Source organism: Clarias gariepinus, chromosome 1 (genome assembly GCF_024256425.1).
Source record: "Clarias gariepinus isolate MV-2021 ecotype Netherlands chromosome 1, CGAR_prim_01v2, whole genome shotgun sequence".
NCBI lineage: Eukaryota > Metazoa > Chordata > Actinopteri > Siluriformes > Clariidae > Clarias > Clarias gariepinus.
Window position 1 is genome coordinate 45,458,113 of NC_071100.1, and position 17,602 is coordinate 45,475,714.

Below are 17,602 nucleotides of genomic sequence, written 5' to 3' on the forward strand. Positions count from 1 at the left end.
CTGTTTGTGCATGTGTCTGTGTGAATCTAAATTAAGCTCTTCTCTCTCCCTTCTTGTCTTACAGTTACCCTTCCTCCACTCTTTTCACACAAACGCACGCGGTCACATGTACGAAGGCTCAATTTAGTGTCTCTAATGACACTCGATTGAGCAACACACTAACTGAACCACTGCTTTAAAAAGAATGAAAGACAGAGCAGCGTTTTTGTGTAGTGCAAAAAGAAAGAGTGTGTGTGTGTCCGTGAAGGCAAAAGGAGGAGTGGTCCGTGTGTGTGAGGCACAGGGTCCAATGATGCGAGCGCAAACAGACACAAAGGACAGGCTGAGTTTTGAGCAGACGGAGAAAATGGATCTTGAACCTTTCTAATGAGACTTGCTTTTGCTTTACTGTACACGCACATTTACAGACACAAAATAAAAGATGTTTTACGTACACACACGTGGTCAGTGTTATAGAACACAGTACACGCATGCACAGATGCTGATTATACCAGTAAGGGACGCGCACTAAGACCCAGCAGGGGAGACAATTACCCACAATTTCGAAACACAAAAAAAGAGAAACAAACGTTGGCTAAGTTGTGATCATGTGATGCTCGGCGTCAAAACAAGAAGCGCATATGTGATACATGATACTCGGAACTCGTGAAGCAAAACTTGCTCGTTTTCCCAAGTCAAAATTTATTTTAAAAACTTTGCTGAACTGAAAAACTGAATTTCGTCTTGCGGAACACTCGGAAACCGCGTTACTCGCAATCCGAGGTTCCATTGTATATAAATAATATAAGATATAATATTAGGACATATTTAAGATTTAGGATATTTAGTTATATTAAGGATAACTAAGTAAAAAAAGTTCTAAAGAAAACAAAATGGATAGAAGGACCAGCGTACTCAGGTTGCTGAGTAGATCATCACCTTAACACTCACTGGGAGGAAAATAAAGTGTAATCTAACAAATAGATAATGCAGCACAAAACCACCAAATAAAGTCAATGCTGGCCATAAAAGAAAGGTACCAAAACACCCATCGCATCACAGTCCGCCATGTAGTTGGCTTAGCAGGTAAAGAGTTGTTGACCCGGCCTCCAAATTCCCCAGATCCCACTTTGATCAAATTTTATGGGGTGCGGCAGTCCCATGGCTGGTCCTACCCAGTAACTTTCAGCACCCTATGGACACCACAGGTGCTAGACACCACCTTACACCCCTAGACGTCTTATGGTCGAGGGGCCAGAGCTGCCCCAGTGACACAAAGAGAATCTAAATCCTAGGTGGTTTTAATGTTAATGGTTTAAAAGTTATGGCTAATTGTGCATACTGAAATTAAGTATTAGTCGTTTAGCCGTGGTTAGCAGGGCTTCAGTACATTGATGGACAATAAAACATAAGAAAAATAGGTTGGATAAATTTGGTCACATGCTTTTAATAAATTCATAAAATTTCAGACCATTTGACTTTTGTAAATAACATTTAAAAAAGCCTAAATTATTTAATGTGAAACGATTCTAAACCAAAAACTGACCAATTAATTGCATCAGACAAAAATATTCAATTGCATAAAAGATTTAATCTCAACAGTATTGCATTACCTAAAAATATATATTTGGCAATAAGATATTGAAATGAAAATTGTTTGTTAAGGCTAACAGGTACTTCACAGAAATACCTGAATCTTATAATTAACAATCTGGATTAAATGATAATGGAAAGAAAAACTCCAGCAAACTGATGAGCAGGGAAAATACTGGAAAAAATTGTCATTCTTCATGAGCATTATTCAGGCAATACTTTCATCCCATTCTGTGAGGACCTCTCAAGTATCTCAGCTAGCAACAGCCTTTTATTTTGCACAGACATATGGACTCTCTCCAGCATGCACGACTTTCTGGTGCTTCCTCAGGTATGCCGCACTCTTGAAACACTTCTCACACTCGCCGCAGTAAAACTTTCTTGTTTCTTTGTGGCTCTGCATGTGTACAAGTAAACAGCTGTAGGAGCTGTAGCTTTTTCCACACTCCGAGCAGTTGTTGACTTTGGCCCCTGTATGGAGCTGTTTGTGAATTCTTAAGGTATCTTTGCGGGTGAAAATCTTGCCGCAATCGTCGCAGGGGTACTCTGTTTTGGTTGAATGGGTTATTTGGTGGGATTTTAGAGTTGTGGGGCTATTAAATCCCTGGCCGCACACTGTGCACCGGTAACGTCGCTCGTTTTTGTGTATTTCTTCATGGACTCTAAGAGAGGAGGAATCAGAAAAGCTTTTACCACACTCTCGGCAATGGTATGGCTTCTCCTGAGTGTGTCTTCGCTGGTGGTGGACCTTTAAGGTAGACAAGTGTCGAAAACTCTTCTCACACTCAGAACACTTGTAATCCTTTTTTTCTGAGTGGACTCGTCGATGGATATTTAGCTTGCCCGATGAGACAAAACGCTTTTCACAGTGGTCACAGCTGTACGGCTTTTCTCCTGTATGAATGCGTACATGAATCTTAAGAGAATACCGAGACTTAACAGCTTTGCCGCAGTGACTGCATTTAAATGGCAAGTCACCCGAGTGGGTCAACCCGTGGGCCTGTAGGTGGTGGACTCGTTTAAAACTCATGCCACAGTCTGGGCACTTAAACGGACGTTCTTCCTGATGAATTATTTTGTGGGTGTTAAGGACCTGGCTCGACCTGAAAGCCTTCCCGCACACTGAGCAACTATATGGAGTCTCTCCTGAATGCACACGCACATGGTTTTCCAGTTCAGATTTCTGAAAAAATCTCTTATCGCACTGATGACAAGCAAAGGGCTTTTCTCCTGTGTGCTTTGCCTTGTGTAACCTCAAGGACGCTGCCGTATAGAAAGACATTCCACACTGGTCGCACTGGTGAAGCTTGATCTCCTTGTGTCGCTTTATATGCATAACTAGTGAGTTTTTATGACTGAAGCACTTCCCACACAAAGAACAGGAGAAAGGCTTCTCTCCGGTGTGGCTTCTTTCATGGGATATCAAAGTTTTCTTTGTCATGAATTTCTTGTCACAGTAGGCACAATGGTGTAACCCCTCATTTGTATGTAGCCGCTGATGTAAATGAAGTTCACCCTTGCGGCTATATTGCTTTCCACAGGTGGAGCACTCGTATGGCCGCTGCACATTATGGGATTTCTGGTGGGTTTTCAGGGCTGTTTTGCTTTTAAAACTTTTGCCACATTCAGAACACAGATTGGATCTCAAGGCCAGGAAAGATGATGGGGCATTTGAAGGAGTGTGGGCCTCAAGATCCGCTGAATCCAAGCTTGGGTTCAGGACGTCGCCAGGATACTTTCTTGCAGATCTGGATTGAGAGGTAAGCTTTTTCTTCTTAACTTCGGCATTCTGTTCTTCTTCCTTTAACCTAAAAAGGTGCCAACTGTGTTAGGGTTCAAGTACACTAAAGCACAGTTAGTTATTTCTATATAGTCATGATTATACATACCTGAATCTTCTGGACGGCTTCTAAAAATACAAAGACAACAGTTTAATAGTTGGACACAGTCGATTTATTAGTCATAATAGCAAATCTTATGAATACTTTACTATTAAATGATTGACACTGCTCACATTTGACACTCGTGTGCCAGGTTCCTGGATGGTAAAATAACTTGACGTTTTTAGCTTTGCTGGGTGATTGTCCGGCCTCTTTTCTTTTGCAGTTCTGTGATTTTGATGGCCCTCAGAAGTCACCAGGCTTACTGAATTTTGAAGACGCATCTTTGCTTCTTCCTGCCAAGGAAACTTTAATAACACGAATTGTTATTTGTTATCTTGCTGCTACTATCTGGAGAACATGGTGATCCACATGGAATGGCCAATCCGGTGATAAAATTCTTATAACCTTTGTCGGGGTTAGTTCACTATAGGGCTGCACTAAGATCTTGATTCTTGTGAAAAAAAAAATTTCCAAACAAAATATTTTCTTCACTAGTAAAAAAAAAACAACAAAAAAAAACCTCTACTATGGGAGTAATTTTTCATTTGATTTAATGTGATTTTACTTACTTCTAAGGAATAAACGGTACCCCATCTTGATATAATCGACATTTACTGTAGCTAGCAGATCTGATGTGTGCGTATCTGAGCGTTTAGAGCCCCCTGGAATGTGCTTGCACAGGAAATCTTAGCTAAACATTGGGGCACCTAGAACGGAAAAGCTTAATGAAACCCAGATGTTGAAGATGACATCAACCCATTTATAATGGACCCAATTGTGGGGGGATGAGTATATAATGGGGAAGCGGTCGTGAGTGAGTGCGGCTCTGCAGACCTTCCACGCTTTATTGATCAACCAATAAAAGTTTCTTCTGAAACCAAAGCCTGTGCATCTTTGATTATTTTCTACGACACTACGAAGGAATTCGAACTCTTTTAAAACAGTCACTTCACCTTTAGAATCCTTAAAGTGAATAACTTAAAAGCTGTTGTACATAAATAAAATGTTAACAGTAATAAATAAAAATATCTAATAAATATTACCTGTTGCTTTTGGACACTTAACCAACTACAGTACTTCATCATTAGATGCATATGCTTACATTATTATTCTTTTTTATCAGCATAAAACAAAAAAGTTTAAGTTAGTTTAAAACGAAATACATAGTTTAAAGTATATATATATATTTTTTTTTTTAAGTTGCACACTCGAAGATTTTATTGTCATCTTTAGCTCTGATTACTGCACACAACCTGGTGTCCGGTTCAAGTTTGAAAATAATATTATGCTCTCAGCACCACTCTTACACAATTTAAGTCCGTCTGTGCCTTCAGGGAAGGAAAACTCCATAGATTTGATACTGCGGTCATTTAGTACATTCAGGTCAGCAGCTGATATTTATTGCCACATCTAAATCTAGACCTGACCAACTGAAGCAACCCCAGATCAAAAAACGTGACTCCGGAGGCTTCTACAGTGGCCACTATGCATGATGGGTGCATGCATACATACATACTGTACACACACACACACACACACACACACACACAGACGCAGATCTAAAAGTGTGTGTGTGTGTCATTGTTACACGTAGTGAATAAGGAAAAGAGCAGCGATTGAGATGTATGACTGAATCATTTGCTGACTGGTTAGTAAATTAATAGTGTTTAAAATAAGCAAACACGTGGATGCAGCGAGATCTGAATGCACAGAAATACATGCAAGAGTGAATCATGAAGAATCACAATCAAAAAATGTTTTTTGAATAACCGTGCAGCTCTAGTTCACTAGTTGCTTCTTTTAATTTAAAGGAAGTTTGAGGGATACCAAACACATTATCTGAGTTTCAGCAGCAGCATTAACACACACAGGTTGGGCTACCAATAAGATATTTTAAAACCTATTATATTAACTTGTAAATCTTTCATTACATAACTGAGTACAAATGAAGACTAAAATACTTAGTAACATGTGAGGTATGTCATTACCAAGAAGAGAAAAAGGAGTTCAAATACTTCCTCATTTCGCATCATGTGTAGTGATGCAAACACAATGGAGCTCAGTACTGAAGACACAGCAAAATCTCAAATCAGATTTTCCAAGCACGAACATTGGATGTAATACAGTACACTGAATCACTGAAACACTTCTGATATGTGTAGTAATCATTTTAAAATTTTATTTATAGATAGATATTTTATTGATGCTGAACGAAACTTCTTAAAGCTTTTTCTTTTTCCTCAACATCTGCATCTATGAACTTTTACTAAGACATTTTACTCCTTTCTTCATCATTTAGTATATCATTTAATATATAATAAATATTCATGCAAATTCCACGTTAATTAATAATTTTCATATAAAAGACATGCACTCACCGTTTTATCTCCTGTTTTCTCCATAAAAACATTTCCACTCTTTGATCCTGACATCTCAGCCCTGACATTTTGCAAAGTCACCCTACACAACGTCTCTTCCAAACAGACAGGACATTTCAGCGCGCGTGTCCTCTCCCAGTAACTTTGTACACAGCTCCAGCACAGCCTGTGATTACATCTTAACACCACAGGGTTGTTTAAACATCCCAAACAAACTGAACATCTGCTGTCCTCAGGAGGAGCTTGTCCTCTGGCCATGTTCTTACACAATAAAGGAAATGATTTTAAGGAGAAGGACACAATGGAGACACGTCCTACAACAAGCTGAAGGAAGCAAGTAACAACTCAGTGTTTAGCTTCTTTCCCTCTTCTTTCTGAATGGGCATGGACTTTTCTTCCTTTTTTCTATGGTGGCTTACTAGAATGCTGATTAGTGATGTCAGCACCACCTTCTGGACAGGATGACAAACATTTTTTCTTTCTTTCTTGTTTAAAGTTCCTATAGCTTTTCTCTTTCTTTTGCTCCACTTTCCTGGTACAATAAATTAAGGTTCACATTCTCACTATTTATAGGCCAATGTATCTTCTATTTCTAATGGTAAAGCATCAGAGTGGGGAAAAATAGCGGATCTGAATGAAACTGCTGATCTAGGGGGATTTTCACACACAACCATCTCAGGGGTTTACAGGGAAAGCAGAAGATCTCTAGAGGATTGGAAAAACAAGTTTAAAGTACTTGTTCAAGTCTAATAAGTCACATTTAAATCTCAAACTCAAGTTAATCTCAAATCTATTTTTTGTCACATACTGTATACAACTATACTTAAGTGAAATGCTTACAGGAGTGCTACTGACCAGAAAAAGTAAAAGGTTTAAGGTAGTTAAAGTCAGAGACAGTTTCATGATCTGAAGTTGCTTAAGTTGGTCAGATCTAGGCTCAGCAACGTTATGTGGAAATAAGCTGATAACCTGAATGTACTGAATGACCAGGTTATCACTTATATGGAGTTTTTCTTTCCTAATAGTACAGGCATATTCCAGGATTCAAATAGTGAATGTGTGGTTCTGGAATCATTTTCAAACATGATTTTGACACACACACACTCTCCAGTCCACTACATGGCAGTATTTTCACACGGCAAAAATAAACTCTAAAGTAGTATTTATAGAACATGCAAACATTTTGTATTTTAAATTAAATGTTTTATATTTTAACAAAACAATGTCAGAGGAACATTATTATCTAGATGTCACACAAGGCAAACAAACAAGAATATAACGCAATGTAAAGGTCCTCCGTGGAATGACAGGATGAAGTTGAATAAACTGTGATCCCAGCTTTAGAGTGTTGTCTTCCAAAGATCAAAGATTAGCTGCCTGTGTCAACCACAGCTTTACAGATGGTATCTGAAGTGGCTTAAATGCAGTTAAATCCACCAGCATAAACTCCAAGCCCTTACGGTGTTGATTAAAAAACAGAACTATACCTATATAAATAAGAGAAAGGTTTTGTATGTAAATTGGTCTTTCTTGAATGCTAAAATATTAAATATCTGAAACCTATCTCAGAAGTATGTCTGCTTGTCTGTATGTCTGTCCAGCAAGATTTTTTCACAGCATCATGTAAAACTAGCTGAACAGAATTTAATAATATTTTAGCAAAACCTTTGGGTTAACCTTCACCATAAGTGACATCTAATTTTTTTAATAAAACGCAAAATAATCTGCAAATTAAGTCTGCCTTTATAGTGATAGAAAATTAAACAAATGGTTTTCTGTATAAAAATATATGCTTGATTAAAAAAAAAAAGCCCTAGAATAAACTTGGTCCAACCCATCTCTTTTAAGCTTTAGGTGTTCAGATTCTTACAAACATGTCTCCTGTAAAAGAGCAATAGCTACCTTTCCCTTTTCCAAAAAGTTTAAATTGTCTTCTTTTTGATGACATTTCTCATGCCCTTCACATTCCCTGTAATCACTTTAGTTAGGCTGATCATTTAAAGGACACAATTGAAATAGCAGTAATTAATGCTGTTAATTAAATTTAATTGAATTCCTTTAGAAAAATAAGGGTGTACATGCAGTATATGATCCTTAAATGTAACTAGCTCCATGAAACAAGGACAATAACCATTTACCCTCCCCCAAGCCCAAGTGGATTGGTATGCTTGGTATGCCATAATGATAAGCACTGACCACGTAGAAGAACCTAGAAGAACAGTCAAATGAGACCATAATACCAATCCTCAAAAGGAAATTGAGAGTCAGTTATAAATTCACTAGACGAAAATTAAAGATTCAATTAATAAATATTATAAATACATAATATATGCACACATTCATAAGCAGTAAAACAAACTAACATAAATGAAAAAGGAATATTCCAGGATTTAAATAGTGAATGTGTGGTTCTGGAATCATTTTTACCCATGATTTTGGCACACACTGTGCAGCATAATCAAAGCTAAGGACATATATTGTTACCGTATATTGCACTTTGCGTTAAGCGACAAAGTGAGATCTCACAGCTTCATCGTACAGTGGTTCCCAGAGCTCCATATTTAATTCCATGACATTTAACCATTACCAGTGTACCATATTCATTTGAGAGCCATGCAGTATATGGGAACTAAATTATTTATATACACTCACCTAGAGGATTATTAGGAACACCATACTAATACAATGTTTGACCCCCTTTCGCCTTCAGAACTGCCTTAATTCTACATGGCACTAATTCAACAAGGTGCTGAAAACATTCTTTAAAAATTTTGGCCCATATTTATAGGATAGCATCTTGCAGTTGATGAAGATTTGTGGGATGCACATCCAGGGCACGAAGCTCCCGTTCCACCACATCACAAAGATGCTCTATTGGGTTGAGATCTGGTGACTGTGGGGGCCATTTTAGTACAGTAAACTCATTGTCATGTTCAAGAAATTAATTTGAAATTATTCGAGCTTTGTGACATGGTACATTATCCTGCTGGAAGTAGCCATAGTGGACATAATCAGAAACAATGCTCAGGTAACCCGTGGCATTTAAACGATGCCCAATTGGCACTAAGGGGCCTAAAGTGTGCCAAGAAAACATCCCCCACACCATTACACCACCACCAGCAGCCTGCACAGTGGTAACAAGGCATGATGGATCCATGTTCTCGTTATGTTTATGCCAAATTCTGACTCTACCATTTGAATGTCTCAACAGAAATCGAGACTCATCAGACCAGGCAACATTTTTCCAGTCTTCTGGAAAACTGTTGAATTTTGGTGAGCTCGTGCAAACTGTGGCCTCTTTTTCCTATTTGTAGTGGAGATGAGTGGTACCCAGTGGGGTCTTTTGCTGTTGTAGCCCATCCGCCTCAAGGTTGTGCGTGTTGTGGCTTCACAAATGCTTTGCTGCATACCTCGGTTGTAACGAGTGGTTATTTCAGTCAAAGTTGCTTTTCTATCAGCTTGAATAAGTCGGCCCATTCTCCTCTGACCTCTAGCATCAACAAGGTATTTTCGCCCACATGACTGCCGCATACTGGATGTTTTTCCCTTTTCACACCATTCTTTGTAAACCCTAGAAATTGTTGTGCGTGAAAATCCCAGTAACTAAGCAGATTGAGAAATACTCAGACCGGCCCGTCTGGCACCAACAACCATGCCACGCTCAAAATTGCTTAAATCACCTTTCTTCCCCATTTTGACATTCAGTTTGGAGTTCAGGAGATTGTCTTGACCAGGACAATAATGACACACCCCTAAATGCATTGAAGCAACCGCCATGTGATTGGTTAATTAGATAATTGCATCAATGAGAAATTGAACAGGTGTTCCTAATAATCCTTTAGGTGAGTGTACATTTAATTACCTTTTTTTATTTTATTTAGGCACGTATATTTTACTAGGTAGAATGTTTTATTAATATTTTGGGGACGTGGGATTTTCTATTTAATTTGATTTAGTAGCTCTCAGGGTTAAAAAAAAATACAGTGGAACCTCGGATTACGAGCTCAATTCGTTCCAGAAGCAGGCTCGTATTCCAAAACACTCGTAAACCAAATTTAATTTACCCATAGGAAATAATGGAAACTTAAATTATTCGTTCTACAGCCCAAAAAAATAAATACATAAATATAATTAACACAAAATATAAAGTAAAAATAAAACAAATTAACCTGTACTTTACCTTAAATTATTTTTAAAATAAATCCCGACAGATAAGGGTTTTCGTTTGTGCACGCAGGGTGTATGTGTGTAAAATGTGCATGCACACACACACACACACATTAACGGGTAGACCGTTTTTGAAACCGTTTAAAAATTAGCAAGGAACATTCCTAGTCACACTCACGTGAGCGCATACTAACAGGATCACTGCTGTAAGTAAAACAACAACAAAAAAATTAAACAGCTCCTCACCCTTGAAAACAATCGCGACAAAGAGAAGTTTGTGTGTTTATTTGGCAACCTGAGAAGAGGGGGGCTGAAGGGGGGCTCGCTCGCGTTTACAGCCCCCTTCTCTCAGGTTGCCAAACAAACACACAAACTCTCTGCCTTACACAGACACAAACACGCACGCGCACTCAAAAACACTGCAAGCACTAAGACCCAGCAGGGGAGACGATAGGTCTCGGCTTTACAGCTCCCCTTCTCTCAGGTTGCCAAATAAACACACAAACTTCTCTCTGTCGCGATTGTTTTCAAAGGTGAGGAGCTGTTTAATTTGTTTTTTGTTGTTGTTTTACTTACAGCAGTGATCCTGTTAGTATGCGCTCACGTGAGTGTGACTAGGAATGTTCCTTGCTAATTTTTAAACGGTTTTAAAAATGGTCTCTCCGTTAATGTGTGTGTGTGTGTGCGCGCACGTACATCACACACACACACACAGTATGTGTGCGTGTGTGTATTCACTCAGCAGGAGAGGCAATTACCTACAATTCTGCTGCAAGAGAGAGAAAAACCGTTGGCTCACTTGTGATGTAACGCTCGTTGTTAAAACAAGAAGCGCATGCGTGAAACATGATACTCGGTGCTCGCAAACTAAGACAATGCTTGTTTTTTAAGGCAAAAATTATTAAAAATTGTTGCTCGTCTTGCGAAACACTCGTAAACTGCGTTACTCGTAATCCGAGGTTCCACTGTATATGTAATTAAAATTTTAATTGTCACATACAGTCAAACATAGTACGATATGCAATGAAATGCTTAGACAACTTTGCCCGTGACCTTAAAATAAAAGACTATGAATAGGAAATAAATATTAAAAGAGAATAGAAGGTAAATTTAACTAAGAAAGAAAAAAATTAAATATAATAAATGAACAGTACAAAATATACAATATAAGAAACATATATGAAAAAACAGCTGTACAATATAGAATATATGGAATTTTTGTGTTAATATAAATGGAAATGTGTGCAAATGTGTCTGAAAGTGTAATGATTCACATATCCACATATTTAAAGTGGCTCTGTGCATCAGGAAAACAGAATGGCCAGGTGGTGTGCAAATGTGCTTTAAAGTGGCTTATTTAAAGTTACTTGTGATAGAGTAAACTAATTTCCATGAATGTGCAATTGTGCAGTGGCCACTAGTGTCAGTGAATGTCCAGAATGTCCAGAGTTAGTGCAAGAAACTTGGATGTGCAAAATGGATCAGTACTGTGTGGTGTAGACAGTATCGCCTGCGGGAAGAAGCTTCTCCTCAGTCTCTCTGTGTTGGTCTTCAGGGATGTCACACAAGGCAAACAAACAAGAATATATTAATTCATAAATGAGAACCATGGAACGGCAGGATGAAGTTAAATAAAGTGTGTTTCCAGCTTTAAAGTGTTGTCTTTCAAAGGTCGACGATTAGCTGCCTGTGTCAAACACATACAGTACCTGAAGTAGCTGAAATGCAGTTAACATCATCCACCAACATAAAGCCCAAGCCCTTACAGTGTTAAATAACACCATGTTTGACAGATATTGTGCTATGCTTTGGATCATGAGCGGATCGTTTCTTTATCTATACTTTTCTATTCCCATTGTTCTAGTACTGTACAAGAAAATTTTGGTCCAAAGAATCTGGCGAAGTTTTCTAGCAAAGTTTAACCTGGCCTTTCTGTTCTTGAACGTTACCAGTGATTTGCACCTGGTTGTGAAGCATTTGTATTTACTTTCAAAAGCCGTCTCTTTAGCCGACTGTAGACTTTGACCATGACACGGGTACTTTCCTCAAGAGTGTTCTTGACTTTGCTAGATGCTGAGAAATAGTTCTTCAACATGGATATTATCCTGCGGTCATCCACTTTGGTTGTCTCCCATAGTCTTTCAGGCCCATTGCTGTTTCTGAGCTTGCCAGTTAATTCCATTCTTTAAGAATATTCCAAACTGTTGTATTAGCAAAAACATTAGGATTGGCCATCTTTCTGATGGGTTAATTTTGTTTGTTTCAGCAAAATGATGCTTACTTTCAATTGAAAAAAAAAAAACTCTTCAGACCTCATGTTGAGAGTTTGAGCAGGTGAACAGCTATCAAATGCAAACATAACAGTCAGAACCATCTCCAGGCCTTTTATCTGCTTTATCTGATTAGTCATGGAGTAACGAGAAAATAGCCACACTTGGACATGCAACTGTTCCTGTCCTTCCAACATGATACAGTGGGAATTAAGGACCTGTGGGTGTTAAGGAGCTGACTCGATCTGAAAGCCTATTTTGCAGTTCCGTGCTTTTGAGGGCCCTCAGAAGTCACCAGGTTTACTGGATTTTTAAGTCGTATCTTTGGTTGTTCCTGCCAAGGAAACTTTAATGGCATGAGTTGTTATTTGTTATCTTGCTTCTACTATCATGGGGGACATGGTAATCCACATGGCAGCCAGTCAATCCAGTGATAAAATTCCTATAACCTATGTCAGGGTTAGTTCATTACAGGGCTGCATTGAGATCTTGATTCTTGAGGGTTTTTTTTTTTTGTCTACAAAGGAATTCGAACTCTTTCAAAACAGTCATTTCACCTTTAGGCTCCTTGAAGTGAATAACTTAAAAGCTGTTATAATATCTACAGCGGGGAAAATAAGTATTTGACACATCAGCATTTTTATCAGTAAGGGGATTTCTAAGTGGACTATTGACACAACATTTCCACCAGATGTTGCCATCAAGCCAAATATTGAATTCATACAAACAAATCAGAACATTTAAGTATACAAGTTAAACCATAATAAATAAAGTGAAATGACACAGGGAATAAGTATTGAATACATGAAGATAACAAGGTGCAAAATGACATAGAAAGCCAGGAGATCACCTGAAATCTGTCAGTATTGATAGAGAAATCCTGTCCCCTATCAGTACTAATTGATATCAGCTGCTTTAGTCCTAATTGATGGCCTATAAAGGCTTCTCATTACCCAGAAGGCACACAGGAAAGACTTCATGATGGGTAAAAGCAAAGAACTCTCTCAAGATCTTCGTAATCTTATCGTTGAAAAGCATTTTGATGGGAATGGTTATAGGTGCATTTCCAGAATGCTGAATGTTCCTGTGAGCACTGTGGGGGCCATTATCCGGAAATGGAAAGAGCATCAGTTCACCATAAACCAGCCACGATCAGGTGCTCCACGCAAGATCCCTGTCCGAGGAGTCCAAAGAATAATCAGGAGAGTTCTCCAAGAGCCAAGAACCACTCGGACAGAACTTCAGGAAGACCTTGCATCAGCAGGTACTGTTGTTTCAAAGAAAACTATAAGCAATGCACTGAACCGCCATGGCATCCATGCATGCTCACCACGCAAGACTCCATTGCTGAACAAAAAGCATGTCAAGGCTCGGTTAAAATTTGCGAAACAGCATTTGGAGAAGCCTGTGGATTATTGGGAGACTATAGTATGGTCAGATGAAAGCAAAATTGAACTTTTTGGCAGTCATTCTACACACCATGTTTGGAGAAGAAATGGCACTGCTCACCACCCCAAAAACACCATACCAACAGTTAAGTTTGGGGGTGGAAGCATCATGGTTTGGGGCTGCTTTTCAGCAAGGGGTACTGGCAGACTTCATATTATTGAAGGCAGGATGAATGGAGAAATGTACCGGGACATTCTGGATAAAAATCTGCTGCCATCTACCAGGAAGCTAAAAATGAAAAGAGGGTGGACATTTCAGCAAGACAATGATCCCAAACACAAGACCAAGGAAACAATGAAGTGGTTTCAAAGAAAGAAAATCAAGTTGCTTGAATGGCCCAGTCAATCACCTGACCTAAATCCCATAGAAAATCTATGGAGAGAACTGAAGATCAAAGTTCATAAAAGAGGCCCAAGGAACCTTCAAGATTTAAAGACCGTTTGTGTGGAAGAATGGGCCAGAATCACTCCTGAGCAATGCAGACGACTGGTCTATCCATACAAGAGGCGTCTAGAAGCTGTAATCACCAACAAAGGCTTTTCTACAAAGTATTAAATAAAGTGTGTTCAATACTTATTCCCTGTGTCATTGCACTTTATTTAATATGATTCAACTTGTATACTTAAATGTTCTGATTTGTTTGTATGAATTCAATATTTGGCTTGATGGCAACATCTGGTGGAAATGTTGTGTCAATAGTCCACTTAGAAATCCCCTTACTGATAAAAATGCTGATGTGTCAAATACTTATTTTCCCCGCTGTATATATCTAATAAAAAAAATATTAGATATATAGATATCTATAGATATATATCTAATTTTATCCAACTTTTTTCAATAAATTTACCCATTATATTTTTGTCTTTCTACCATGTTGCCATGTCACCACCTTGTAGTGGTAAGGTAAAGTACACTCAAAAAAATGAACCTGGCTACCTGTTACATGTACTAAAATGATATATGTGTTTTGTACATAATAATTTCATTTTTCCAAGATAAACATGAATAAATGATGTTGTATTTACATGAAATTCAACAACATGTATTAGATTTAATCATGTTGAGATAAACCAAAGAGATCTTGTCACTATAAAAAGCAGAAATATCAGATCAAACATCGCGAGACACACCGTGTTGAGAAGACAAACGTTTGGCGGGCGTGTGGAAAAGGTAAGCAGGAATTAATTCCCATCGTTCTAAATAAAAACGAAATACTGAACATAAATGTCACCTGCTGTTTAACGATGTTTAGTCACATTATTTTGGTTTAAGCTATTTCTTGTATTTTTAATCACACTTAAAATACCGACGGTTACATGCGCGTGCTTAATCTGCAGTTCGGTTCTGGTTTCAGTCTGTTCTCATGAGTTGTGAAGCGAGAGGAAGAAAGTATAAATATTGCTCATTTGATAAATTAAGTATCATGGTGGAAATTCTTTCCATAATTTAATTATGTTCATTCAACGGGTTATTTTTTTGAGTGTATTTCCTTGTGTTTTCCATACACTTATTACTAATTTACTATTTTAATTTTAGAAAAGAGCCTTAAGGCCTGCAGTTAAAATTCCTGAAATACTTGACAATATACTATATTCTTAGTTTGGCCAACTGTTGCAAAAATAAACAAATTCTTTGGGGAACCCACCCTTGAGCATGCAAGATAAAATTACCCGTGAGAAAAATACGGACCTCGGTTTAAGTAAAGTCTGACAATTGAAAAAAAAAAAAAAAAAAAAAGACTTTGATCTTGCAATCAGAATGCACAGTTCAACACTCACTGAAAAACTGATTATGTCCCTACTGTAACTCTGGAAGGTGTTTTTATTCAGCTCCTACCACCTCGGCAGCCATCTTGAAAATGAGCAGTGATATTTAACATGCATGTGAAAATATGTTGAGGTAAAGTCTGCCATCTGTGGTCAGCCTTGGAAACGCAATCTATACTCAATACAGTGAAAGACTCCTCATTAGCCATCTCGAAAATGGAATGGAATGAAATCAGTATTCTCTTGAAAATTAATGAGTATTAGGGGATGAAACCATAGCAGTATTTTGACCAGTGGAATGATAAATATATGGGCCACGTTTGGCCCAGATCCCCCAAAGCATGGAACAGCCTATAAGGAACATACATACATACTTACGTTGACATTTAGGGCTGCAACAGCGCTGTTGCGCAACGCAGAAAGATTTCATTTATAAAAAAAAAAAAAAAACTTTAGTTGAGCGCGGCGGGAGTGAACAACCTCGGTCTCGCGCACTGATGCTAGCAGAGTTCGGCACCTCATACACAGTGCGGAGCAAAAAAAAAAAAACAGCTCCGGGGTTGTTGTCTTTCCCAATCTCCTAAAAACACTACTAGGATACAGCACTTGGGGCACTAGCCTCACAATGGGGGAGTAGTCCTTTTATTGATTTAATATGCAAACATTTACAACTTAAAAATAAAGATATATACAACTACAGTGGAACCTTGGATTACGAGCATAATTTGTTCAGGAAGGAGGCTCATATTTCAAAAGACTCATGAACCAAATAGAATTTTTCCATAAGAAATAATGGAAACTCAAATTATTCATTTCACAGCCCCAAAAAACAACTAACACAAAATATTAAGTAAAAACAAATTAACCTGCACTTTAAAAAAAAAAAAGGAAAAATAAATCCCGACAGATAATTGTTTCCGTTTGTGCACGCAGGCGCTGTGTGTGTGTGTTTGTGTAAACCTCAAGTAAGCTCCCCTCTCTCCCTCGTCTTACAGTTACCCTTCCTACACATTTTTCACACATACGCACGCGGGCTCAATTAAATGTCTCTAATGACACTTGATTGAGCGACACACTAACGGAATCACTGCTTTAAATGAAAAAATAAAACAAATTTACCTGTACCTGGGTGTGTGTGTGTCTCTGAGGGCGAAAGTCTCCTACTTTGTGTGTGTGGGGCACGGTGTCCAATGACGCGCGCGCACAAAGAGCAGGCTGAGGTCAGTGTTATAGTAAATAAAAGATGCAGGCAAAGATGATTATACCAGTAAGAGACGCGCACTAAGACAGGGCAGGGAAGCCGATTGCCCAGAATTCCACAGCGCAAGAGAGAGAAAAAACGTTGGCTCAGTTGTGATCATGTGTCGCTCGGCGTCAAAACAAGAAGCGCATGCGTGATACATGATACTCTGTACTCGTAAAGCAAAACTTGCTCATTTTTCAAGTCAACCGTGTCATTCGCAATGCGAGGTTTCATTGTATATAAATAATATAAGATTTACACAGATAACTAAGTGAAAAGGTTCTAAAGAAAACAAAATGAGTAGAAGGACCAGTGTAGTCAGATTGCTGAGTAGATCAACACCTTAACACTCATTGGGCAGAAAATAAAGTGTAATCTAACAAATAGATAATGCAGCACAAAACCGAATAAAGTCAATGCTGGCCATGAAAGAAAGGTACCAGAACACCCAGTGCATCACAGTCTGCCATGTAGCTGGCTTAGCAGGAAAAGAGTTCAAGGTTTTTGACCCGGCCTCCAAATTCCCCAGATCCCACTTTGATCAAATTCTATGGGATGCGGTGGCCCCATGGCTGGTCTTACCCAGTAACTCACAGCACCCAAAGGACACCACAGGTGCCAGACACCACCTCACACCCCTAGATGTCTTATGGTTGAGGGGCCAGAGCTGCCCCAGTGACACAAAAAGAATCTAAATCCTAGGTGGTTTTAATGTTAATAGTTTAAAAGTTATGGCTAATTGTGCATACTGAAATTAAGTATTAGTCATTTAGCCATGGTTAGCAGGGCTTCAGTACATTAGTGGACAAATAATACAAGAACAAAAGGACACGTTGGATAAATATGGAGTTTGGAAGCAGAAAAAAACCCTGAG

General features: G+C 38.5%; 1 protein-coding gene across 1 annotated transcript; it reads right to left on the reverse strand.

The window, feature by feature from the left end:
- Nucleotides 1-1,465: 1,465 nt before the first annotated feature.
- LOC128528008 (zinc finger protein ZFP2-like) lies at nucleotides 1,466-6,176 on the reverse strand. Its single transcript, XM_053500721.1, has 3 exons — nucleotides 5,834-6,176; nucleotides 3,462-3,481; nucleotides 1,466-3,380 (listed from the first exon to the last, which is right to left on the reverse strand). Exons 1-3 carry the CDS (start codon nucleotides 6,089-6,091, stop codon nucleotides 1,844-1,846), a joined length of 1,815 nt encoding a protein of 604 aa, XP_053356696.1. The 5' UTR covers nucleotides 6,092-6,176; the 3' UTR covers nucleotides 1,466-1,843.
- Nucleotides 6,177-17,602: the final 11,426 nt, after the last annotated feature.